This window comes from Chiloscyllium plagiosum, chromosome 7 (assembly GCF_004010195.1).
Source record: "Chiloscyllium plagiosum isolate BGI_BamShark_2017 chromosome 7, ASM401019v2, whole genome shotgun sequence".
Classification (NCBI taxonomy): domain Eukaryota; kingdom Metazoa; phylum Chordata; class Chondrichthyes; order Orectolobiformes; family Hemiscylliidae; genus Chiloscyllium; species Chiloscyllium plagiosum.
In genome coordinates, this window is record NC_057716.1 from 103,079,994 (window position 1) to 103,106,105 (window position 26,112).

The 26,112-nt window shown below is 42.3% G+C and overlaps 1 protein-coding gene across 1 annotated transcript in view; it reads right to left on the reverse strand.

Moving 5' to 3' along the window:
- The window catches only part of cfap65 (cilia and flagella associated protein 65), a 150,875-nt gene that overhangs the window by 2,401 nt on the left and 122,362 nt on the right, over positions 1–26,112 (reverse strand). Inside the window, exons 32-34 of the mRNA XM_043694519.1 lie at positions 25,469–25,603; positions 11,230–11,301; positions 4,047–4,130 (exon numbers count right to left, since the gene is read on the reverse strand). Coding sequence (XP_043550454.1) covers positions 4,061–4,130; positions 11,230–11,301; positions 25,469–25,603 — 277 coding nt within the window. The 3' untranslated portion in view covers positions 4,047–4,060. The remainder of the gene's footprint in view (positions 1–4,046; positions 4,131–11,229; positions 11,302–25,468; positions 25,604–26,112) is intronic.

Sequence of the window (26,112 nt, forward strand, 5' to 3'; positions counted from 1 at the left end):
CTCTCCGGCCTATCACCCTCACCTTAACCTCCTTCCACCTATCGCATTCCCACCGCCCCTCCCCCAAGTCCCTCCTCCCTACATTTTATCTTAGCCTGCTTGGCACACCCTCCTCATTCCTGAAGAAGGGCTTATGCCCGAAACGTCGATTCTCCTTCTCCTTTGATGCTGCCTGACCTGCTGCGCTTTTCCAGCAACACATTTTTAAGCTCTGATCTCCAGCATCTGCAATCCTCACTTTCACCACCATTCATGACTGGATGTGGAGAGATAAGATCTGCCTGCTGGTTGTGGGCTCAATTAGCTCTGTCATTTCCTGCTTATGCTGTTTGGTACACAAGTAGTCCTGTTTGGTAGCTTCACCAGATTGACACCTCATCTTCAGGTATGCCTGGTGTTGCTCCTGCACTCTCCATTGAACCAGGGTTGATCATCTGGCTAGGAGAAAGTGAGGACTGCAGATGCTGGAGGTCAGAGTTGAAAAATGTGTTGCTGGAAAAGCGCAGCAGGTCAGGCAGCATCCAAGGAGCAGGAGAATCGATGTTTCGGGCATAAGCCCTTCTTCTGAAGAAGGGCTTATGCCCGAAACGTCGATTCCTTTGACCACCTGGCTTGAAGGTAATAATTGAATGGGGGATATGCTGGACCATGAGGTTACAGAGTGTTTTGGAGTACAATTCTGCTGCTGTTGATGCCCACAGCACCTCATAGATGTCCAGTCTTCAGTTGTTAGATATGTCCAAAATTTGTCTCACTCAGATATCATTTTGTGTGATAGCACCACATAAAACAATGGAGGGTATTCTCAATTTGAAGGTGGGAATCCATCTCACAAGGACTGTGCAGCGATCACTCTTACCCATACTGTCACGGATAGATGTATCTGCAGTTGGCAGATTGGTAAGGATGAAGTCCATTTCGTTTGCCCCCTTGTTGGTTCCTTCACCTGACACAGACACAGTCTAGCAGCTACGTCCTTTAGGACCCAACCAACTCGATCAATAATACTGCTGCAGAGCCACTCTTGTACATTGAAGTCCCCCAGTTCAAAACTGGATCCCCAGAACACTAGTTGAGTTTCTGGATTAATATCTAGCGAATTAGACCATCTCCTCCCCCACAGTGGGATAGTTTTGCTTTTCTAAATATTGACCCAATTCATTGTCAGAGTTCAGAGCTATTTCCATTCAGGCTCCTGAAACTGGACGGACCAATATGATACCCCTCAGCACTGAAGTAGCAGCAGACTGCCTTTTCAGGTGCGTGAAGGAGGTGATGTCCCACGTTTGTTTCCCACACTCTAGCAATTTTGAAGTGCTTAAGATAGAAAGATTGTCTCAGCAGCCAGATCATTGTTGTGGCAGGGGAGTCCCTCTAGAGGATGGCCTGTGGCTGCAATTACAACCGTCAGGAAGGGGTATTGTCAAACTCGAGTTTGCAACCAGATGCCAACTCTAGGTCATCCTCCTCTGCTTCAGTAACTGGGAAATTCCAGTTGATGTTCAAAACTTGTCCTTAATACGACTTTAAGGAGGTCAATTGACTACCTAAAGCTGAGTAATACGGTCTCTCCCAGACCTGCAAACTCCAATCATGCCTTCATGAAAAGGGAAAGGTAAGAAATTGTCTGTGGCAATTCAGTTCAATGCGGGATGGTGGCTGGGTTCCAGCTTCAAGAGGTCATACAGCATTGTCCAGGTATAGTCACCAGCCTCCATTGCCATGTGGATGCTATTGAAGGATAGTCAACAATAGGATAGCAGTGACACTATGGAGGCAGCTTCTGAGGTTGGGGAACCATTTTACAGGTACAACATTGCAGTGACACTGGTCACCATGAAGTGACTACAAAGAAATGTAATAAATCCCATGATATACATGGCTGAGAAGACCCAAACATTGTGATTTCCTGCCCACTAGTTACTGAAGAGTCTTAAATCTGTTTTGCAGCTTAAACCTCCCACACTACCTTTGCTGAATTTCCAAACTTTTGAAGGGACACATGTATCTCAGCGGGTTATACAACAAGTGGACATCACAGAAATAATGAGAGGGCAAGGTGATGGTGGCAATTTGGCACAATGATAGCCTTTTTATATTCATTCACAGGATGAGGGCATTGCTAGCTAGGCAGTATTTATTGTCCATCCCTAATTGCCCAGAGGGCAGTTAAGAGTCAACCACTTGCCATGGATCTGGACTCACATGTGGACTAGACCAGGTAAGGATGGCAGTTTCCCTTAAGGACATTAGTGAACCAAATAGGCTTTTCCAACAATCAATCATGGTCTCCCTTAGTCTCTTAATTCCAGATATTTACTGAATTCAAATTCTACTGTGGGAGAATTTGAATCCGGGCCCCTTAGGTATCTGGGTTAACAGTCCAGCGATAATACCACTAGGCCATTGCTCCTCCAATGCTTAAGACACAGCTGGAAGAAATTGGTCCAGGTAGAATTATTTGGAGATGGAAAAAAATCCAGGGCAATGGGAAGGGGTGGGGGGGAGAGGGGGAATTAGATTCACTGCATTATTTCTCACAAGAGCCAGTGCAAACTCAGCAGGTCAAATGGTTTCCATCTCTACTCTACTGTTCTATGATTCCGTGGAATGGGATTCAATTGTTGTATTGTATCCCTAATAATTATTGCCTGCTAATCACTGACCTGGGTAAAGATGACAATTGACGTGAATTGATCTAGTTGAGCCAAGTGGCATGGTGAGCCAGTTGTCTCCGTCTGAGCTGCAATTTCTGTGATTCCATGACATATCAGTTGTAAAAATAATATACATCTTACAGGCATCGTAAATGCTAGAGATAAGTTACTTGTGAAGTAACTTCACTTACATTGGGAGGCTGTGGTCCATTTCGGTCTTACTCTCTGATCTTTTAATTTCAGCCACTTGTATACTAAATTTAGAGAAAGCTAAATATTACTGTCAAATTTAATCAAAATCTATTAGGTTATTCTCAGGTAGCTTATTCTGGGACTAAGGCACAGAGTTCGAGTTTGATCTAGGTGTAACCCTTGATTAAATGTTTATTGAGCAGCAGATAGACTACTCCAACTGCCCCACGTCCTGCTGAGTTAAAATAAAAGTAATAACAATAATCATGTCAGGAGGACTTCCAGTGAAGAATTCCTGGACTTTACCTGTAGTGATTTCCTGCCAAAAAGGAGCAGAAATTTAGTTAAAAGAACTAGTAAGCATGTTCAGAAGGACATGTAGGGAAAGTGTGACCAAGGTATTATGGAAGACAATCTGGAAGGGTACAGATAGTGAGGCCTTTGGAGACTGTGACTAATCTTTGTAAATACCAGGTACTGTTTGGTAACAATCTATATAAATCATGGGCAAAAGAGAAAGGAAAATTACCAAGAGAAGAGAATTATAATTGTCAGCAAGAATGTTGCAAGAATCAGTCGACAGGATAGTGTTCAATGCAAGAGCCGCACCAAGAAATTCACAATGCAAGAAGTGGGTAATTTATTAAATTCCTACCAACCAGGATGTTGCCAGTGAACTAACCTCTCAGTGTTCACAAGGCAAAAGAAGTGGCCATTTCAGGTTTTAATTGTATTAGAGATTTAACTGTTGCATGCAAACCTATCAGCATGACTTGTGTTCATTTTATTAAAACCATTGGTTAGAGCACCTTAGAGTCTTGATTGACCTCACTTCTAATGAGACAAAGTGTTAAGGCAGCAAGCACAAATGATCCTACACCAGTTTGCTTATCCAACAGGAAACTACACCGATTAGGGTAAATATCAGGCTTAATTCTAAAAAGCAGCTCCTCACATCGGGAAAATGCCATGAGATGCTTTGCAGAGAATAAAATGGAAAGTGAGTGGTGAAAAGTACAAGAGAGGTGGAATGAGGAAGAGAGTTTAAAGGTTAGAACACAAATCAGAGGGACAGATTTTGGCTGGAAAGGAATTTGGCAGCAAGATTTGGGTGTTGACAGGGAGGAATTCTAAAGTAGGAAGAGGGTGAGGCATTGAAATTGAGGCTGTCAATGGTGCAATAAATAGGTTTCCTACCGACGTTCACTGTCCTAGTCAATGCTCAAAGGTGCTTCAGGACTCTCTGGGTGAGAGCGCTGTACCTCAACAAAAAGTTCACTCCTACAGGGGAGAAAATTAGGATTTAATGGAAATTAATGTTTATTGTCTGATTATGAAACATATGCTCCACCATAGATCATGTCAGGAGGACATCTATTACAGGTTCACTTTCACAGTAATTTGAAATTTCATAGTTGATGCACATACGCCAGCAGTCAAGAAAAGGGAGGCCCTTTTAAACAGTACCACCTGTGGGCTAGGAGAAGCATAAGAGCTCTCATTGAGCTTTCAGGAAAGTCTTTAGCTCCCTTTCACTGCCCCTTAATAATTCCAGACCTCCACCTCAAACATCAATCTCCACGCTATACAGTGATCACAGCCAAACACTTTCCATCCCAACTCCTGGCATTACTCACCAACCACCCCCCTTCCAACAGACCCTCCTTCCTCCAACCCATAATTTTTTGTCAAGGACTGTTTCCAAGGTTCCCCAAGCTTTGCCTGCAACGCCTGCCAATCTGTCTTTTTGCAGGAAATGGAACAACAAAAATTGTGGACTTCACCAGTTTCCTCATTTTCCCTTCCTCTACCTCACCCCAGTTTCAACCTTCCAGCTCAGCATTGTCCCCATGACTTGTCTTACCTGCATGTCTTCCTTTCCACCTATCCACTTCACCTTCCTCTCTGACCTATCACCTCCATCCCCACCATTCACTCATTGTACTCTATGCTACTTTCTCCCCACTCCCACCTCCCCCCACCCCCCTCTGCCTCATTTATCTCTCCACTCTGAAGGCACTCTGCCTGTAATCCTGATGAAGGGCTTTTGCCTGAAACGTTGATTTTCCTGCTCCTCGGATGCTGCCTGACCTGCTGTGCTTTTCCAGCACCACTCTAATCTAGACTCTGTTTCCAGCATCTGCAGTTCTTGTTTTTACCTACAACAGAGATTATACCTAGCTTTTGCCACTATATTTGGCAGGATCTCTGATACCCATCACAATGCCTGTTTTCATTCTTTGCTGTAGCTCACAAATCAGAGATTCAGTCTTAAGTCAATTTGTCCACATTGGTCTAATGGTCCCTATTTTTGGAAAGCATCTGACATTGTAGCAGTTGAATTGTGTTCTCAAGTGCAGCTTCAGTAAATGTGGTCACACCATATGGTATCACTATTTAACAACAACTTGCAATTATATCAGACTGGAAGTGCTATCAAGCAGCATTTGGCACAAAATTTCATAGTGAATTACATAAGAAAAAAGGAAAGCTCAGTATAATGGAACCACTCACAGGAAAAGACAGGCAGATGGAAAGGCTTAAGGAGGGGATTCCAGAGCATTGTACCCAGGCACCCAAAGGCAGGACCTCACAAGATTAAATAAGGTGATACAGAAGAATCCAGAATTAGGGATTCTTATTCACAATAAGAGATCTTATGATTGTACAGGCAGCAGAGGATGTTGAAATGAGAAGGGTCAAAGTTATTAAGGAATTTAAAAACAAATGTGAGAATTTTAAAATCAAGGCACTGATAAACCAGGAGCCAATAGTGATCAATGAGCACAGGGAAGTTTGAAAGACAGGAGTTAATGTCAGATTGGACAGTGCAGTGGACCTTTGTATGAGTTCAATTTTGTGAGGATAGGAGAGCGGTTGAGAGAGGATTAGAATAATCAAATCTAGAGTAAAAAGCTATGAATAATTGTTCCAAAAGTAAAGAAAGTGCAGACCATATCAATCAACAAGTTATTTACCTTGGCTTTTGTTTCTTTTGCTGGGGACCCATTTTATCTGATTCTATAGTATTTACCAACAAGGGTACATTTTGTCATAAGATTAAGAAAAGGGAGAATTAAGCCATCTTGCAGATACAATAATTTGGTTAGAAGCTGGATTCAACAGGTATCAAGGGCATGAATGGAGCAGATAACACTATCCAGAAAGGACATAGAGTCATAGAGATGTACAGCATGGAAACAGACCCTTCGGTCCAACTCGTCCATGCTGACCAGATATCCTAACCCAATCTAGTCCCACCTTCCAGCACCCAGCCCATATCCCTCTAAACCCTTCCTATTCATATACCCATCCAGATGCCTTTTAAATGTTGCAATTGTACCAGCCTCCACTGCTTCCTGTGGCAGCTTATTCCATACAAGTGCCACCCTCTGCGTGAAAAGGTTGCCCCTCAGGTCTCTTTCATATCTTTCTCCTCTCACCCTAAACCTATGCCCTTTAGTTCTGGACTCCCCCACGCCAGGGAACTTTGTCTACTTATCCTATCCATGCCCCTCATGATTTTATAAACCTCTATATGGTCACCCCTTAGCCTCCAACACTCTAGGGAAAACAGCCCCAGCCTATTCAACCTCTCCCTGTCGCTCAAATCCTTCAACCCTGGCAACATCCTTGTAAATCTTTTCTGAACCCTTTCAAGTTTCGCAACATCCTTCCGATAGGAAGGAGACCAGGTTTGCACACAATATTCCAAAAGTGGCCTAACCAATGTCCTGTACAGCTGCAACATGACCTCCCAACCCCTGTACTCAATACCCTGACCAATAAAGGAAAGCATACCAAATGCCTTCTTCACTATCTGATCTACCTGCGACTCCACTTTCAAGGAGCTATGAACCTGCACTCCAAGGTCTCTTTGTTCAGCAACATTCCCTAGGACCTTAGCATTAAATGTATAAACCCTGCCCTGATTTGCTTTCCCAAAATGCAGCACTTCACATTTATCCAAATTAAACCCCATTTGCTACTTCTCAGCCCATTGGCCCATCTGATGATCAAGATCCCGTTGTAATCTGAGGTAACCATCTTCGCTGTCCACTACACCTCCAATTTACTAACTGACATCGGTTGTACCTCTTATGCTCACATCCAAATCATTTATATAAATGACGAAAAGTAGTGGACCCAGCACTGATCCTTGTGGCACTCCACTGGTCACAGGCCTCCAGTCTGAAAAGCAACCTCCACCACTACCCTTGGTCTCCTACCTTTGAGCCAGTTCTGTATCCAAATGGCTAGTTCTCCCTGTATTCCGTGAGATCTAACCTTGCTAACCAATCTCCCATGGGGAACCTTGTCGAACACCTTACTGAGGTCCAAAAAGAGGTCTTGAAGAAGGGCTTATGCCCGAAATGCCAATTCTCCTGCCCCTTTGATGCTGTCTGACCTGCTGCGCTTTTCCAGCAACACATTTTTAAGCTCCATATAGATCACGTCCACCGCTCTGCCCTCATCAATCCTCTTTGTTACTTCTTCAAAAAAACTCAATCAAGTTTGTAAGACATGATTTCCCACGCACAAAGCCATGTTGACTATCCCTAATCAGTCCTTGCCTTTCCAAATACATGTACATCCTGCCCCTCAGGATTCCCTCCAACAACTTTCCCACCACTGATGTCAGGCTCACTGGTCTATAGTTCCCTGGCTTGTCCTTACGACCTTTCTTAAAAAGTGGTACCACCATGTTATCCAACCTCCAATCTTCTGGCACCTCGTCTGTGACTGTCAATGATACAAATATCTCAGCAAGGGGCCCTGCAAACACTTCCCTAGCTTCCCTCTGAGTTCTAGTGAACACTTGATCAGGTCCTGGGGATTTATCTACTTTTATGCATTTGAAGACATCCAGCACTTCCTCCTCTGTAATATAGACATTTTTCAAGATGTCACCATCTATTTTCTTACATTCCATACCTTCCATGTCCTCTTCCACAGTAAATACCGATACAAAATACTCATTTAGTATCTCCCTCATCTCCTGTGATTTCACACAAAGGCCGCCTTGTTGATCTTCGGGGGACCCGGTGGCACAGTGGTTAGCACTGCTGCCTCATAGCGGCAGAGACCTGGGTTCAATTCCCGCCTCAGGCAACTGTCTGTGTGGAGTTTGCACATTTTCCCTGAGTTTGCGTGGGTTTCCTCCGGGTGCTCCGGTTTCCTCCCGCAGTCCAAAAATATGCAGGTTAGGTGAATTGGCCATGCTAAATTGCCAGTAATGTTAGGTGAAGGGGTAAATGTATGGGAATGGGTCTGGGTGGGTTGCTCCTCAGAGTGTCGGTGTGGACTTGTTGGGCCGAAGGGCCTGTTTCCACACTGTAAGTAATCTAATCTAATAAAAAAAAGCACATCGCTCTACTAAACGCCATTTTTGGTTCTTCCAATCTGCAGACCCAGAAAATAGCACAGTCTTATTTCTCTATAAAACTCCAGGCTAACTTAAAACTTATGGCTGATATTTTAAGTTAATCAAGAGACATATCTCAATAAAGCATATAATCAAGGAAGATCCGACTCTACTCACTACTGCAGACATTCTGTAGGCCACACTTAAAAATATTCACTTGTCTGTTTCTGTGCTGTGACATCTCCCAAACAGGTTCTTCAAGATCAGTTATGAATTTCGCTGTTTGTTAATTTTCCCTGACACACTCCAAAGTCCAGCAATACATGAATTCAAACAGCAAAGGCAGTAACTGCGCAGGCTCACTGCTGTGTCAGTTAGCAATGTGGGGTTCTTTCTCTCTTTCTCTCTCTCCTGCACTGACGTCATCATGTGCTGCCTTTATCTGTTCCTCTCTCTTTTAAAATTGTGTTGTTTTGATTTTTTTTCTCCGAAGTTCCAAAATAATGCAACAGCATATAAAATAGTAATTGCTGCCCCGGGAATTTGAGGAAATCATCTCCAATACCTAAAATACCTCAGAAAAGGAGCAGCCTGTTACAGCCAGAAATTTTTCCCATCCTTCATCTTGGATTACCCAGAATCATGAGTGGAACAGATTACACTATCCAGAAAGGACATGTCTGAAACAGATAACATTATCCAGAAAGAACATAAGTGGAACAGATAACACTATCCAGAAAGGGGTTCCTTTTGTCTGCCATTCAGAAACTAACACGGCATCCCAAAAGCAGAAGATAAGCATGTTGACACAATGCTTACCAGGCCAACATTATTTAAGCTCTGAAAATGATGTTAACATCCAGCATGTTTCTGCACATAAAGGGTGGGAGAGCTTTGGAATGCTCTTCCACAAATGGCAGTTGATGCTATATCAGTTGTTAGTTTTAAAACTGAGATCAGTAAATGTTTGTTAAGCAAAGGTATTAAGGGTATGGACCAAAGACATATTAATGGAGTTAGGCCACAGATTAGCCATGATTTCAGTGATTTGCAAAATAAATTTGAGGGGCTGAATGGCCTACTCCTGTTCTTATGTAAGACTCTAAGCTATCCAATACTGTAGCTATGCAACACTGCTCAGCTGGCCAAGAAGCTTAATTCTAGACCAGTCTCACAGGTTACAGAAATTAAAAACATTAATTTCAATTAAGCCCAGCAATCAGCAATCTATGATGGCTCAGTGGTTAGCACTGCTGCCGAACAGTGCCAGGGACCCAGGTTTGATTCCAGCCTTGGGAGTGTGGAGTTCTCCCCCGTGTCTGTGTGGATTCCCTCCGGGTGCTCCGGTTTCCTCCCACAGACCAAAGATATGCAGATTAGATGATTTGGCCATGCTAAATTGCCCATAGTGTTCTGGGATGTGTGAGTTAGGTGCATTAGTCAGGGCAAAGGTGGAGCAATAGGGGAATAGGTCTGGGTGGGTTAGTCTTCACAGGGTCGGTGTGGACTTGTTGGGCCAAATGGCTTGTTTCCACATTTAGAGATTGTATTCTATTCTAGTTAATGCTAATCTACACATACACTGAACTGTTGTTACAGCCTTTGCTACGCACTTTATGAGAGGATTATGTCTATTACTTACTTTTTAATAAAACTACAAGGTAACAATATATTTACTTATATCTATGAATTATTTATTGAGCTCTTGTAACACTGTGGTTACTGTCCCTGCCTCTGAGCCAGAAGCACTGGGACTGAGTCACCCCACCCCCCCACCCCTGGCCATGGCCTAATGACCAAGGACCACATGTTCATAACACAGTCAAGCAGTTTGAGCATTAACTTGCAAATCCTTCCAATACATGTGAAGGCATGCAGTAAGCATGGGAGATGTTTCTGGTCAGCCATGGAATGGAAAGAAATTGAAAACTCAGTAATATTTGGAAATGAATGTGGCGGTAATGCCAAACTCCATTTTGAGGTATCCAAGACAAGTCAGACCAGTACGTGTCATTCACCAGTTTTACTGCTTTATCCTGCTCTGAAGTATTTGTTGCCACAGCAACATGGACTCTAAGTGAATTGATACATCCCAACACGAGTTGTTCCGACACCCAAAACTTCAACTTAATTAGTGATAGTCATGGTATTGTAGTTAATAAATCATTATTAATGAATGATTTTACAGTGTCGAGCTACTGACATCATTGTTTTTATATTTACTGGGGACTTATAGCCCAGAATACTCTCCCTTTCCCAAATGGTGATTTTAAGGGTAAATGTTTGGTTGGGATTAATCTTTCAATACTATATTCAGAGTTTTGAATTCTTTCTGAAAAAACAATCTTAGATCCAAGTAACTGTTGAATTTTGGGTTGAATTTGCAAATAGACGATGTACAGGTGACGTCTGAAGCTGGGAATCAGAGTAAAGGGTCGATCATCATTTGTAGCCTGCCAACAATCCCAACAGTAAGAAGGGGGATGGAAAGAGAAGGTTGGTGGAGCATAAGCTTTGTTCCTGTAACTAAAGCAAAAGTTAAAATAGGCACAGTTACAATCCTATAACACAACAACCAAACCGTACTCAAATCTCTTGAATACTATAGATGATGAAAATCTGAATCATATTCAGATATTGTTGGAAAAACTCAGCAGATCTGGCAGCATCTATGGAGGGAGAAACAGTTAATGAGTGAAACGAGATTTTCAAGTCCAGTATGACTCTTCTTCCGAATTGTTTCTCTTTCCATAGATGCTGCCAGACCTGTTGAGTTTTTCCAGCATTTTGTGTGCTTGCTTCTAACCCCAATGTTACACATGACAGCATTGGATGGTTAATTCCAGAGACCCATGGGATTAAATCAAGTAGATCCAACTGAAGAGTACAGGACAGGCACAATTAGGACAATTGGCTTTCTCCTTGATACAATTTTTCATAAGTCAACAGACCGTCACTTCCATTAATCACACATTTATAACATCCACAAAAAAATTATCAAGCATCATTACTTACGAGGGGATGCTGTGATCCAAATCTTCCTTACTCAGTGAAATGTCTTGAATGCTAAAAGGGTCCAGAGTAGTTCTAAAAGTCAGACAAGACTAAAGATTATTGTTAAATTTCAGTTATCACATGTTTCCTCATATAGTTTATTGTGTGACTGTGACGCGGAGCCTATCTTGGCTCAGAGTTAATTCCTTGTTGGTGATCAGATATACCACTCATCTCATTGCTGAAGAACAGGACATTGGTGAGATCACACCTGGATTATCTAGTGCAGATTCAGTTGCTAAGCCAAGGAGGATACTTGTCTTAGATGGAGTGAACAGAATTTCACCGGACTGTTTTGGGAGACTGGCCTAAAAATATAATAAAACTTACTGTTGGAAATCTGAAATAAAAACAAAAAGTGCTGGAGGAACTCTGCAGGCCTGGAGCATCTATGGAAAGAGAAACAGAGTTAATATCTCAAGTCTGTTATGAATCTTTTTCAGAACTCAATGTTTGGTAGAAGCAGGCATAGTTAGGGACAATGAGGTAAGAAGTTGTGAAGAGGTAATCTCCAGGGGAGATGAGGTTAGTGACAGTCCTGGAAATAAAATCTTGGAGCTGAGTGGTGGGGGAAGGTAGGAGAAGATGTCTAAGAGTTACATTCACCATCTGCAAGGGAGAGGTCAGCATGCCCCTTATCAACAGCAGTGATAACAAAGTCAGAGTCAAGAGTGTGGTGCTGGAAAAGCACTGCCGTAAGGCAGCATCCGAGCAGCAGGAGAATCGACGTTTTGGACATAAGCCCTTCAGTCTGTCGATTCTCCTGCTCCTTGGATGTTGCCTGACTGGCTGTGCTTTTCCAGTACCACATTTTCAACACTGATAACAAAGTCAGGGTTAGACTTGAGAGAATGGAATACAGCAAGTTCAGAAGGTTAGAGTGGGTGAGGGTCGCAGAGGTATTCAGATAGCTATTGTCATGTCAGCAGTTCTCGATGAAGTGAGCAAATACAGAAGAAAGGCCAGAGGGAGGGGTCTACGTAAAAGGGGAATATTGGAGATGGGTGAAAGGTTCTGTGTGGCAGGGAGAGGGCAGCACGATGGCTCAGTGGTTAGCACTGCTGCCTCACAGCGCCAGGGACCCAGGTTCGACATCCTTGGGTGACTGTGTGGAGTTTGCACTTTATCCCCATGTCTGTGTGGGTTGCCTCCAGGTGCTCCGGTTTCCTCCCACAGTCCAAAGATGTGCAAGTTAGATATGCAGATGGTAAAAGAGGGGGAGGTGTGGCATTGTTGGTCAAGGACTGTATTACAGTTGCAGAAAGGATGTTTGGGGACTCGTCAACTGAGGTAGTATGGGCTGAGGTTAGAAACAGGAAAGGAAAGGTCACCCTGTTGGAAGTTTTCTAGAGGCCTCTGAATAGTTCCAGAGATGTAGAGGAAAGGATAGCAAAGATGATTCTTGATAGGAGTGAGAGAGACAGGGTAGTTGTCATGGGGGACTTCCGCTTACCAAATATTGACTGGGAACACTATACTATGAGTACTATAGATGGGTCAGTTTTTGTCCAATGTGTGCAGGAGGGCTTCCTGACACAGTATGTAAACAGGCTAACAAGGAGCGAAGCCACATTAGATTTGGTACTGGGTAAAGAGCCCTGCCAGGTGTTGGAAGTAGGTGAGCACTTAGGTGTTAGTGATCACAATTCTGTTATGTTTACTTTAGTGATAGAAAGGGATTGGTGTATACCACTGGGCAAGAGTTACAGCTGGGGGAAAGGCAATTACGATGCGATTAGGCAAGATTTAGGAAGCATAGGATGGAGAAGGAAACTGCAGGGGATGGGCACATTAGAAATGTGGAGCTTATTCAAAGAAAAGCTCTTGTGTGTCCTCGATAAGTATGTACCTGTCAGGCAGGAAGGAAGCTGTAGAATGCGGGAGCCATGGTTTACGAAGGAAGTGGAATCTCTGGTCAAGAGGAAGTAGGCGGCTTATGTTAGGATGAGATGTGAAGGCTCAGTTAGGGCGCTTGAGGGTTACAAGGTAGCCAGGAAAGACCTAAAGAGAGAGCTCAGAAGAGTCAAGAGGAGACATGGGAAGTTGTTGGCGGATAGGATCAGGGTAAACCCTAAGGCTTTCTATAGGTATTTAGGGAATAAAAGAATGATGAGAGTAAGATTAGAGCCAATCAAGAATAGTAGTGGGAAGTTGTGTGTGGAGTCAGAGGAGATAGGGGAAGCACTAAATGAATATTTTTCGACAGTATTCACTCTAGAAAACGACAATGTTGTCGAGGAGATTACTGAGATACAGGCTACTAGACTAGGTGGGATTGAGGTTCACAAGGAGGAGGTATTAGAAATCCTGCAGAGTGTGAAAATAGATAAGTCCCCTGGGCCGGATGGGATTTATCCTAGGATCTTCTGGGAAGTCAGGGAGGAGATTGCCGAGCCTTTGGCGTTGATCTTTAAATTGTCATTGTCTATAGGAATAGTGCCAGAAGACTGGAGGATAGCAAATGTGATTCCCCTGTTCAAGAAGGGGAGTAGAGACAAGCCTGGTAATTATAGACCAGTGAGCCTCACTTAAGTTATTGGTAAAGTGTTGGAAAAGATTATAAGAGATAGGATTTATAATCATCTAGAAAAGAATAATATGATTAAGGATAGTCAGCACCGGTTTATGAAGGGTAGGTTGTGCCTCACAAACCTTATTGAGTTCTTTGAGAAGGTGAGAGTAAACCGGTTGACGTGGTGCATATGGATTTCAGCAAGGCGTTCGATAAGGTTCCCCACAGTAGGCTATTGTACAAAATGCGGACAAATGGAATTGTGGGAGATATAGCAATTTGGATCAGTAATTGGCTTGCTGAAAGAAGACAGAGGGTGGTGGTTGATGGGAAATGTTCATCCTGGGGTCCAGTTACTAGTGGTGTACCGCAAGACTCGGTGTTGGGTTCACTGCTGTTCGTCATTTTTATAAACGACCTGGATGAGGGCATAAAAGGGTGGATTAGTAAATTTGCAGACGACACGAAGGTCGGTGGAGTTGTGGATAGTGACGAAGGATATTGTAAGGTTACAGAGAGACATAGTTGAAACTTTATTGCTGGAACAGCACAGCAGGTCAGGCAGCATCCAGGGAACAGGAGATTCGACGTTTCGGGCCCTGAAGAAGGGCCTGTGCCCGAAACGTCGAATCTCCTGTTCCCTGGATGCTGCCTGACCTGCTGTGCTGTTCCAGCAATAAAGTTTCAACTTTGATCTCCAGCATCTGCAGACCTCACTTTCTCCTACAGAGAGACATAGATAAGCTGCAGAGCTGGGCTGAGGGGTGACAAATGGAGTTTAATGCGGACAAGTGTGTGGTGATTCACTTTGGTCGGAGTAACCGGAATGCAAAGTAATGGGCTAATGGTAAGATTCTTGGTAGTGTAGATGAGCAGAGAGATCTCGGTGTCCATGTACACAGATCCTTGAAAGATGCTACCCAGGTTGACAGGGTTGTTAAGAAGGCATATAGTGTTTTAGCTTTTATTAATAGAGGGATCGCGTTCCAGAACCATGAAGAGAGAAGAAGGTTGAGAGGTGACTTAATAGAGACATATAAAATAATCAGAGGGTTAGATAGGGTGGACAGGGAGAGCCTTTTCCCAAGTATAGTGATGGCGAGCACAAGGGGGCATAGCTTTAAATTGAGGGGAGATAGATATAGGACAGATGTCAGAGATAGTTTCTTTACTCAGAGAGTAGTAAGAGTATGGAATGCTTTGCCTGCAACGGTAGTAGATTCGCCAAATTTAAGTGCACTTAAGTCGTCATTGGGCAAGCATATGGATGTACATGGAATAGTGTAGGTTAGATGGGCTTCAGATTGGTATGACAGGTCGCCGCGACATCGAGGGCCGAAGGACCTGTACAGCGCTGTAATGTTCTATGTTCTATGTTTTAGGTGAATTGGCCGAGCTAAATTGCCCGTAGTGTTCTGGGCTGTGTAGGTTAGGTGCATTAGTCTGGGGAAATGTAGAGTAACATAGGGTAGGGGAATGGGTCTGGGTGGGATACTCTTTGGAGGGTTGGGGTGGACTTGTTGGGTCAAATGGCTTGTTTCCATACTGTAGGGATTCTTCTTCTTCTTCTATGATTCCTGTCCAGAGAAGTGGGCATGAAGACAAAAAAGACATAAGAGTTCAACATCAGTTTATGCCTAAAATGCTTTAAGGTGGGAACTTCAAGGGATAAAGATTAAAACTAAGTTGTTTGCTGAGCACAGATTGCTCAGCATCAGAGACGGGCAGGTCAGGGGGATACACTGAATGCATGAGATGAAGCGAACAAGGAGGAGGGATAGAGGCAGAGAGAAGGGAACGAGGGAAGGAATCCAGAGAGGGGCATCTGTTACCGAGGGTTTTGGAGCTAACATCTGAAAGGAAAAGTTACCCCTTAAACCAAAGAATGATGAAGATTGAAATGGAACTGGGGGCCATGACAGCCTGAGACAGTGTGAGTGTGTATTCATGTGGCGCATTTGGCACAGAGGGTGGAGCTCAAGAAAGGCTGCCTGAGGAGTGCTATATGCCTCAGAGATACCTGTAATGCTGGGTAGATTCGAAACATGAAGCTGCAACTGGAATCCATGTGGGGGAAGGTGGAGCTGAAGACAATCAAAAAGGAGTTGTGGCTGTAAAGACGAGTTTTAGCAAACGCAGGAGAGGAGATAGAAAACAATGAAGGCGAATAAGCCAAAAGATTAAAATGGAAAGCCCATCGGAGAGAAGAGCACAACTTCTTCAAGGTGGGCATACCTGGAAAGGCTCATGAGGACAGGCTGAATAAACGCGGCTTACTGTCTCTGGAGATCAAAAAAAGGGGTGATTTGATTGAAGGAAAAAAAAAATCTGTGGAGATTTGATGAGGTTTCCCCAATCAGGCAAATCCAGAACAGTTGGATCACCATCACCTGCAAGACCTGCAAGTTTACCTTCAGGCCACTCAGTAAAGTTATGGACCAAGCCAGATCCCCTCAAAATATTTTAAGAAGGTAGCCTAGACCCTAACTTTCTCTTATTTTAAAGGCAAATGCAAAGTCAAAAGGAAGAAGGAAGCTTACTTAAGGTCGATGAGGCAAGATTCAGACAGGGCTTTTGGGGGTTAAAAGGTAGCCAGAAAGGAACTGAAGAATGGACTTAAAGTTTTAGCGGGTAGGATTAAGGACAACCCCAAGGCGTTCTACATTTATGTGAGGAACAAAAGGATAGCCAGAGAGAGGGTACGACTAATCAGGGATAGTGGAGGAAACTTGCGCCTGGAGTCGGAGGTGGTAGGGGAGGCCCTTAATTAATATTTTGCTTCAGTATTCACTACTAAGAGGGACCTTGATGTTTCTGAGGACAGCGTGAAACAGACTGATATGCTTGAACAGGTTGATATTAAGGAGGAGGACATGCTGAAAGTTTTGAAAAACATAAGGATAGATAAATCCTCTAAGCTAGACAGGATATACCCTAGGTTGCTACAGCAAGTGAGGTAAGAGATTGCTGAGCCTTTTTTGATAATCTTTGCATCCTCATTGTCCACTACAGTAGTGCCAAATGATTGGAGGGTGGCAAACGTTATTCCCTTGTTCAAGAAAGGGACTAGGGATAATCCTGGGAATTACAAACCAGTCAGTCTTACTGTCAATGGTGGGCAAAGTATTGGAGAGGATTCTAAAAGACAGGATTTATGATTGGAGGGTGGAGATAAATGGAAAATATTCCGCCTGGAACTTGATGACCAGTGGTGTTCCGCAGGGATTGATTCTGGGATTTCTGCTCTTTGTGATTTTTATAAACGACTTGGATGAGGAAGTGGAAGAGTAGGTTGGTAAGATTGCCAATGACACTAAGGTTAGTGGAGTTGTGGATAGTGTGGTGGGCTGTTGTAGGTTGCAATGAGACATTGACAGAATGCAGAACTGGGCTGATAAGTGGCAGATGGCATTCAACCTGTGAGTGTGAAGTAATTTACTTTGGAAGGTCAAATTTGAATGCAGAATACAGGCTTAAAGGTAGGATTCTTGGCAAATTGGAGGAACAGAGGGATCTTGGGGTCCATGTCCAAAGATCCCTCAAAGTTGCCACCCAGGTTGATAGGATTGTTAAGGAGGCTTTCAATAGCAGGGCGATTGAGTTCAAAAGCCGGTTATGCTGCAGCTCGCTAAAGTCGTGGTTAGACCTCACTTGGAATATTGTGTTCAGTTCTGGTCATCTCATTATGGGAAGGATGTGGAAGCTTTGAAGAGGGGGCAGACGATATTTGCCAGGATGCTGAATGGACTGGAGAGCATGTCCTATGAAGAAAGGTTGAGGGAGCTAGGCCATTTCTCATTGGACCAAAGAAGGATGAAAGGTAACTTGATAAAGGTATACAAGATGATGACAGACATAGATAGAGTGAATAGCCAGAGACTCTTCTCAATGCGGAAATGTCTATCATAAAGGGGTATAATTTTAAGGTAATTAGAGGAAGGTTTAGAGAAGATGTCAGAGGTAGGTTCTTTACATAGACTGGTGAGTGTCTGGAATGCACTGCCAGCAGTGTTAGTAGAATCAGAGACATTAGGGACATTTAAGCAACTCTTGGATAGGCAAATGGAAGATTGTACAATGAAAGGTATGTAGCTTAGTCTTAGAGTAGGATAAAAGGCCGGCACAACAACAAGGGCCAAAGGGCCTGTACTGTGCTGTATTGTTCTATGTCCTATGAAGTGCTGTGTTCCAGGTGCAATTCGACTGGTCAAACTACTTGACATTAAGCAAAACACAATTTATTCAAACACTGTAGTTAAAAATACAACAAAAGAAAGAAGAACTTAGAATAACTTAACTCTACTGGAAAACTTAACAGGTTGATAGATATAATAGCTATTATTAATTAACTGTTCAAATGTAATAACATCCCATAAACACACCACCTGGTAAAAAGGCAAATTCTGAAAACAGATTTTCTCATGTGCAACACCCACAGGAGGAAGAGAAACCCCAGCTTCTAGTTGTAATCGAGAGAGGGGGAAACATAGATTCTACTTAGACTCCAGTAGCTTCCACTGAATCTAAAACCTTTTAAAAAAAGAAATCCTGGTCTGAGAGCTGGCCACACCCATTCAGACGGCTTCTATTGTTCCAACTTTTAAAAAAACCCAAGGCCTCTCAAGCTGCTTACATTATCACAGACTGCTCAGTACTTCTTGTTCAATTTCTTTCTTAAAAGATATCAGGAGAAAATACTCTCTTATAGCCTCAGCATTGTCACATCTCCTTGCTTTAAAAGAACCCATCAATATTCAAAGATGACTTCATTTTTAAAAATCCTTAGTCTTACTCTATTAATACACTACAATAGATATAAATTACGTTGACTCTAAACATGCAAACATTCACTACTACAGTCTATTTCAGTTTGTTTATTCCTGCCACCGAACACCTCCATCTTTTTTCATAAAAGTCACAACAACGTGTCGGCAATCAAATTCTCTCATCCTGCCACATGTATAATTTCAAATTGAATGGCTACAATAATAAGCTCCATCTAAACTGTCTGAAATTTTTGCCCTTAAACTTCTCCAAAAGCGCCAATGGCTTATGATCAATATATATCATTGTCTCACACATTACTGCTAATATAAATGTAATGCCAACACCAACTTCAAAATTTCCTTCTCAATCATGGGATATATCTGTTGACAATCATTCAATTTTCTGGAACAATACCCAATAGGGCTTTGCATCTTTTCCTTGTCTTCTTGTAAGAGCACAGCACTGACACCCACATCGATAGCCACCTTGAATGGCGTTGCTTAATTAGGTGTGGCTAATATTGGGGTAGTGGTTAACACAGCTTTCAGGCTGTCAAATGCCTTCTGACAGTCTGCCGTCCACTGAAATTTCTGAACTTTTTCAATAAGTTAGTGCAGCAATCACACAGCTAAAATTCATTACGAGATTAAAAAAATCTCCATTTCAGGAATTGTTAGTACTGCCCTCATTGAAGGGATGGGAAACTCCCCAATAACCTTTGCTTTCGCATTCTGTCCATGTCCAATAACGTGGCCCAGAAACGTGACTTGGGCTTTTGTGAACTCACTTTTAGCCAGGTTTATCACCAAGCCTGCCTTCCAAAGTTGATTGAACAATTCTGTAGATGCTGCAAACGTTCCTGTTATGTGTGACTAAATATCACCTGGTCATCAATGTACAGCAGACAGTTTGGTAATCCAGAAGGGATTTTATTGGTTAGCCTTTGAAATGTGGCTGATCCATTTTTCATTACAGATGGCAGGACATTAAATTGGTTTCTGGATTCGTGGTGCTGGAAGAGCACAGCAGTTCAGGCAGCATCCAAATTGGTTTCATCCACTTGGTATCATGAAAGCCAAAATTGTCTTCACTCTTTCAGATAAAGGTACCTGCCAATATCCTTTGAGTAAGTCCAACTCAGAAATATAAGTCGCTTGTCCCACTTTCTCAACACAGTCTTTCAAACGTGGAATCGGATATGCATCAGACTTTGTAACTGCATTTACTTTGCAATAGTCCACACATAATCATTGGGTACCATCTAGTTTTGGCTCCATTATTGCTGAACTCACTTCGATTATGTTGTCTTTGAGCATGCATTCAATCTCTTTTTGAACCTTTGCCAACTTTAGAGGGTTAAGTCTATATGGATGTTGTTTAATTGGAACAGCATTTCCTATATCTACATCATGCATAATTAGATTAGTACTTCCCAGCTTATTCCCACATATCTCCCCATGTGATAGTAATAACTCTTTCAGGTCATTCCGATTTTTGTCTGGAAGGTAACTCAGTAATTTATCCCAATTTTTGAGAACTTCCTCATTGACCAATTTAACTTAAGGAAAGTCCAATTCAAAATCATCTGAACTTGGTCTTTTACTCTGTGTTGTAACTGGTAACACATTCTCCTTTTTCTTTCCTTCCCTATCAAAACACCTTTAGAGTATATTCACATGACATACATTGAGAGCTTTCTTTCTACCTGGCATTCTTATCAAATAGTTCTATCACTCAATTTCCTTTTGATTTGATAAGGCCCACTATACTTTGCTTTTAAAAGCTGTCTAGCCAACTCACCCATTCTATTTAATCTTTCCCTATATTTCGACACATAGTCCAAATGTGCGGTCTCTAAACTCTGACTCACCAATTTCTCATTAATTAATTTCAGCGAAAATGGACTGAATTTGGTAGATCCACTTGGTACATCTCTAACTGCAAAATGTATAAATTGAATTTGGTTATCCCAATCCTTTGAATAGTCTTAACTATAAGCCCTTGACATGGCCTTTAAAGTTTGATGCCAATTTTCTAATGCTCTCTGCAATTCTGGATGGTACACAATGGATTTGAATTGTTCTATTACCAAACTATCCATAACTACTTTAAATAATTTTGGTGTAAAATTTGACTCTTGATCGGATTGTATCTCAGTGGGTAGTCCAAATCTAGTAAAAAAAATTGAGTAACTCTTCTACAATTGAGGTCAGAAGTCACTCTTTGATTTATGAACCAACTCATAATCATCTGCCATTTCTGCTGCTAATTTTGCAGTTCTAACTCTCTGCTCTTCCTCATGAGCTTTCACTACTTCAAAAATTGAAATTTTGAGCTCCTCCAAAATAATTGTCTCTCTAAGAATGCCCTATGTTTGATCTATTTTCCATGCCTTATCCAACAACTAAATTACTTTATTTGTAACTCAATGTACGTTTGACCAGGGTCCCTCCTTAGGTTCTTGAAATGTTAACTGTAGGCTTCTAGCACTAGCTCATATGCACTTAAAGTGGCTTTCTTCACCTCCTCATACACCCCAATTATCTCCTCTGACAGTGATGCAAATATCTCATTACCTCTACCTACCAACATTGCCTGGTCAACAATTCCCACGTGGTTGTTTAGCCACTTTCTCAAATGAAATGAGAAAGGCTTCAACATCCTTCTTGTCAAATTTAGGCAAGGCTTGAACATATTTTAACAGATCCCCACCAGGCTTTTGGCTGTGATGGATTTGCTGGTCATCACTATCCTCCTCACTAAGCCTTCCTTCTGTCTTCACGTCTGCCCTTTTAAGTAGACTTTTCTCTCTAATTGTTAACTCCTGAAATTCAAACTCACTCTCTTTCTGCTTTTCTTCTGCTATTCATTCATTGTTTATTTTTACCTCTAATTCAAGTTGCTTCATTTGCAAACAAATCCTAGCCATTTCCAAAGATTCTAATGGCATTTCCAGCAATTATAAATGTTGAGCTATTGCTGCAATTACCTCCCCTTTTTGCAAGGTCAAAGGCAACCCCAACTCCAGCTTGTCTGCGAATTCCAAAAGCTTCGCCTTGCTCACTTTCTGTAAAACTTCCAAAGTGACTTCTTCCACCCCCAGGAAACTCCTAGTGACCACAAGAGCCATCACTAAACAAGACACACCCTGCATAAACTAACCGAATTCAACACCTGAAACAAGACACTAACAGTTACCACTCACTGCCTTTGAGTCGAATAATCCTACCCGAACCTGGAATTAGAGTTCTTGACAAGAGACCCCAAAACTACCACCAGACCAGACCCCATCAAAATATTTTAAGAAGGTGGCCTAGACCCTAACTTTCTCTTATTTTAAGGACAAATGTAAAGTGCCGTGTTCCAGGTGCAATTCAACTGGTCAAACTACTGTCGGTTCTGCTGTAACGCGTGTTTATTCAACGCGAACAGGCTTTAACACAATTGAAGAATTTAGACCATTATTTGTAGAATGTGAACTCTCCTTACCTGTATTGGCTGTAACACGATTCTGGCCCCATTAGTTTAAATGGTCAGCTATTGCACAATTTTCTTATAACGTGGGATTGCACAAGAACGGAACCGTGGTGTTATATCAGAACCGACTGCACTTCATGTTAAGCAAAACACAACTTATTCAAACACTATAGTTAAAACACAACAAAGAAAGAAGAACTAAGAATAACTTAACTATTCTGGAAAACTTAACAGATGCAGTACCTAACTATTTCAATATTATAACATCCTATTAACACAACCCTTGGCAAAAAGGCAAATTCAAAAAACAGATTTTCTTACCAATGCCTGCAGTTTTCCTTCAAGAAACACATCAACCTACTGTCACTGGGCCAAGACCCTGGAACTCCCTCCTGAACAGCACAGTGGCTACACAACCATTGTGTTTAAAGATGACACCTCACAATCACCTTCTCCAAGGCAATTAAGATGTGCAATGAATGCTGACTTTTCCAGAAATGCTCACCTCCCATGAACAAATGAAAGAGTACATAATATACTTGTGTTATGTAGTATTACACTCAATATACATCACAGATAAAAAGCTCAACCAACCCAAGCCAGTATTTATACTACAGTCAAATGCCCTCCCATTCTTCCTCATCTAAAGATGTCAGCAGAACCCACTTTACCCCATGTGCATCATTAGTTTTCTCTGACGTGCATCTGGGCTAGTCCAGCTTAAGTCACTCTGTATGATACAAATTCCATATTCTAACCATTTCTTATGGGAAGTTTCTCCTGCAATCCTTTTATTGCATTCTTGTTGTCCACCAAAACTTATCACCCCTGGTTAAGGACTTTTCAACATAAATATCTTCTTGAGGTGTACACTATTGAACCCCATTAAGACCATAAGACACAGGAGCAGAAATTAGAGAATTCAGCCCATCGAGTCTACTCTGCCATTCAGTCATAGCTGATAAGTTTCTCAACCCCATTCTCCTGCTTTCTTCCCATAAGCCTTGATCCCCCGATACTCAAGAACCTACCTATATCAATCTTAAATATACTCAATGACCTGGCCACCACAGTCTTCTGTGGCAATGAATTCCATAGATTCACCACTCTATGGCTGAAGAGGTTTCTCCTTATCTCCATTCTAAAGGGCTTTCCCTTTTCTCTAAGGCTGTGCCCTCGGGTCCTAGTCTCTCCAATCAATGGAAACCTCTTCCCACTTCTACTCTGTCCAGGCCATTCAGTATTCTGTATGTTTCAATTAGATCCACTCTCATCCCTCTAAACTCCATCAAGTATAAACCCAGAGTCCTCAAACATTCCTCAGATGTTAAGCTTTTCATTCCTAGGACGAGTCTCATGAACCTCTTCTGAACACGCTCCACGACCAGTACATCATTGCTAAGATATGGCCCAAAACTGCACATAATACTCCAAATGTGGTCTGACCAGAGCCTTAAAACCCTGCTTTTATATTCAAGTTCTCTCAAAATAAATGCCATCGTTGCATTTACCTTCCTAACTACTGATTCAACATGCAAGTTTACCTTGAGAGAATGCTGGACTAGAACTCCCAAGCTTCTTTGCACTTCAAACTTCTGAATTTTCACCCATTTAGAAAATAATCAATGCCTTTATTCTTCCCCACACTTTCCCACATTGTACTCAACTTGTCACTTCTTTGCCCACTCTCCTAACCTGTCAAATCTTTCTGCCACCTCCCTGCCTGCCTGTTCCTCTACCTATCTTTGTATCGTCTGCAAATGTAGCCAGAATGGCCCCATTAATATATAAAGTGAAAGGTTGTGGTCACTACACTGAGCCTTGTGGAATACCACTTGTCACCGACTGCCATCCTGAGAAGGATCCATTTATTCTCACTGTCTGCTTTCTGCCATTTAGCCAAGCTTCTATCCATGCCAGCACCTTGCCTTTGACACCATAGGCCCTTATTTTACTCAGTAGCCTCCTGTGCGGCACTTTTTCAAAGGCCTTTTTGAAGTCCAGGTAGATCATATCCATTGGCTCTCCTTGGTCTAACGTGATCATTATTTTGATTAGATTAGATTAGATTAGATTACTTACAGTGTGGAAACAAGCCCTTTGGCCCAACAAGTCCATACCAACCCGCCGAAGCGCAACCCACCCAGACCCATTCCCCTACATTTATCCCTTCAACTAACACTACGGGCAATTTTAGCATGGCCAATTCACCTAACCGGCACCTTGTTTTGGACTGTGGGAGGAAACCGGAGCACCCGGAGGAAACCCACGCATCCTCAAAGAATTCTAGCAGATTTGTCAGGCGTGACCACCCCTTGATGAAACCATGCTGACTTTGCCCTATTTTACCATACACTTTCAATATTCAGAAATCGCGTCCTTCACAATGGATTCCAGGATCTGACTTAGACCGAGCTTAGGCTAATCAGTCTGTAATTTTCCGTCTTTTGCCTTACTCCCTCTTTAAACGGTGGCATCATGTGAGCAAATTTCTAGTCCTCTGGGACCCTCCCTGATTCTAGCAATTCCTGAAAGATCATCACTAACGCCTCCACCATCTCTTCAGCTATATATGTTAGAACTCTGAGATGTAGTCCATCCAGTCCAGGTGATTCTTACACTTTCAGGCCATTCACTTTTTCTAGTACCTTCTTCTTGGTGATGGCCACCATATTCAGCACTACCCCCTCATTCTCTTGAATTTTTGGGATATTACTCATGTCTTCCATCGTGAAGACTGATGCAAAGTAATTATTCATTTCCTCAGCCATTTCTTTGTTTCTCACTACTATCTGCATCATTTTCCAGCGGTCCAATGTCCACTTTTGCCCCTTATATATCTAAAAAAACTTTAGTCTTCCTTTATATTACTGCTAGCTTACCCTCATTTAATTTTATCCCTCCTTATTTCTTTTTTTGTGGCCTCTTTGTAAGCTTCCCAATCCTCTGCTTTCCCACTGCTTTTCGCTACATTATATGCTTTCTCTTGCTTTTACGCTATCCCTGACTTGCCCAGTCAGCCATGGTTGCCTCACCCTCCCTGTATCATGTTTCTTTTTCCTTGGGATGAATCTCTGCTGTCTCTCATGAATTACTCCCAGAAACTCCTGCCACTACTGTTCCACTGTCTTTCCTGCTAGGCTCATCTCCCAGTCAATTCTACCCAGCTCCTCCCTCATGCCTCTTCTTAAACTTTAACAAAAGGAACCTCTATCCGGTCACTCCTTTTCATTTTCTTTCTTTGAATACTCACCAAATCTTCTGCACCAGCACTCCAAATCCAAAACCCCTGGATACCATAATTTGTGATGTATTTACCAGACGCTCCATCAGAGGAACAGAGTGCCAGTGAAACATGGCAAACATGTAGCAAAGGCACAAATGACCATACCAATGTCAAGCAATCGCCAAATGCTCATTTCACCCCCAACCCTTGAACTTTACCTGGATGTCACAGGAGGCAGGCTGATTACCCTGGGTCGAGCTGTAAGGACAACCTCCCCACGGCTGGCTTCTATCATTATGTTCTGCAGCGTGTTCTCCAGAATGGATTCCAAGAGATCACAGAATTCTGGGAGTCTGGATACAGATAAAGATGGGTGAGAGGGATAAAAGTTTATTGTTATCAGTTGGTTAAAGATTATTCTAAAAGCTGCTATTGAAATAAGTACAGTGAATATATGAATCTGTGTCAGTCAGAAATAGAATGCTACATTATTGATCTCCCAGGTTAATCCCGAATTTGAACACCATCCAACTTTCCTTTAATTTCACTGTAACGAAACCCTGTAGCTTGCTATCTAACACCACTGCGGGAACATCTTCACCCCTCGAACTAAAGCAGTTCAAGAAGGCAGTCAACTTCTCAACAAAGGATGAACAGTAAATGCCTGCATATTCTAGATATCGATTTTAAATAATCACTTAGCATGTTCGCACTGACAATCCAGTCTTCCCCAATAACTTGCATATATGTGGCACCTTTGAAATTTTAAAAATACTGAGGCGACTCACAGGAACTTTACCAAATAAGATTTAACACATTTGGAGTATTGTGTTCACATTACTTAAGGAAAGATTAGATTATA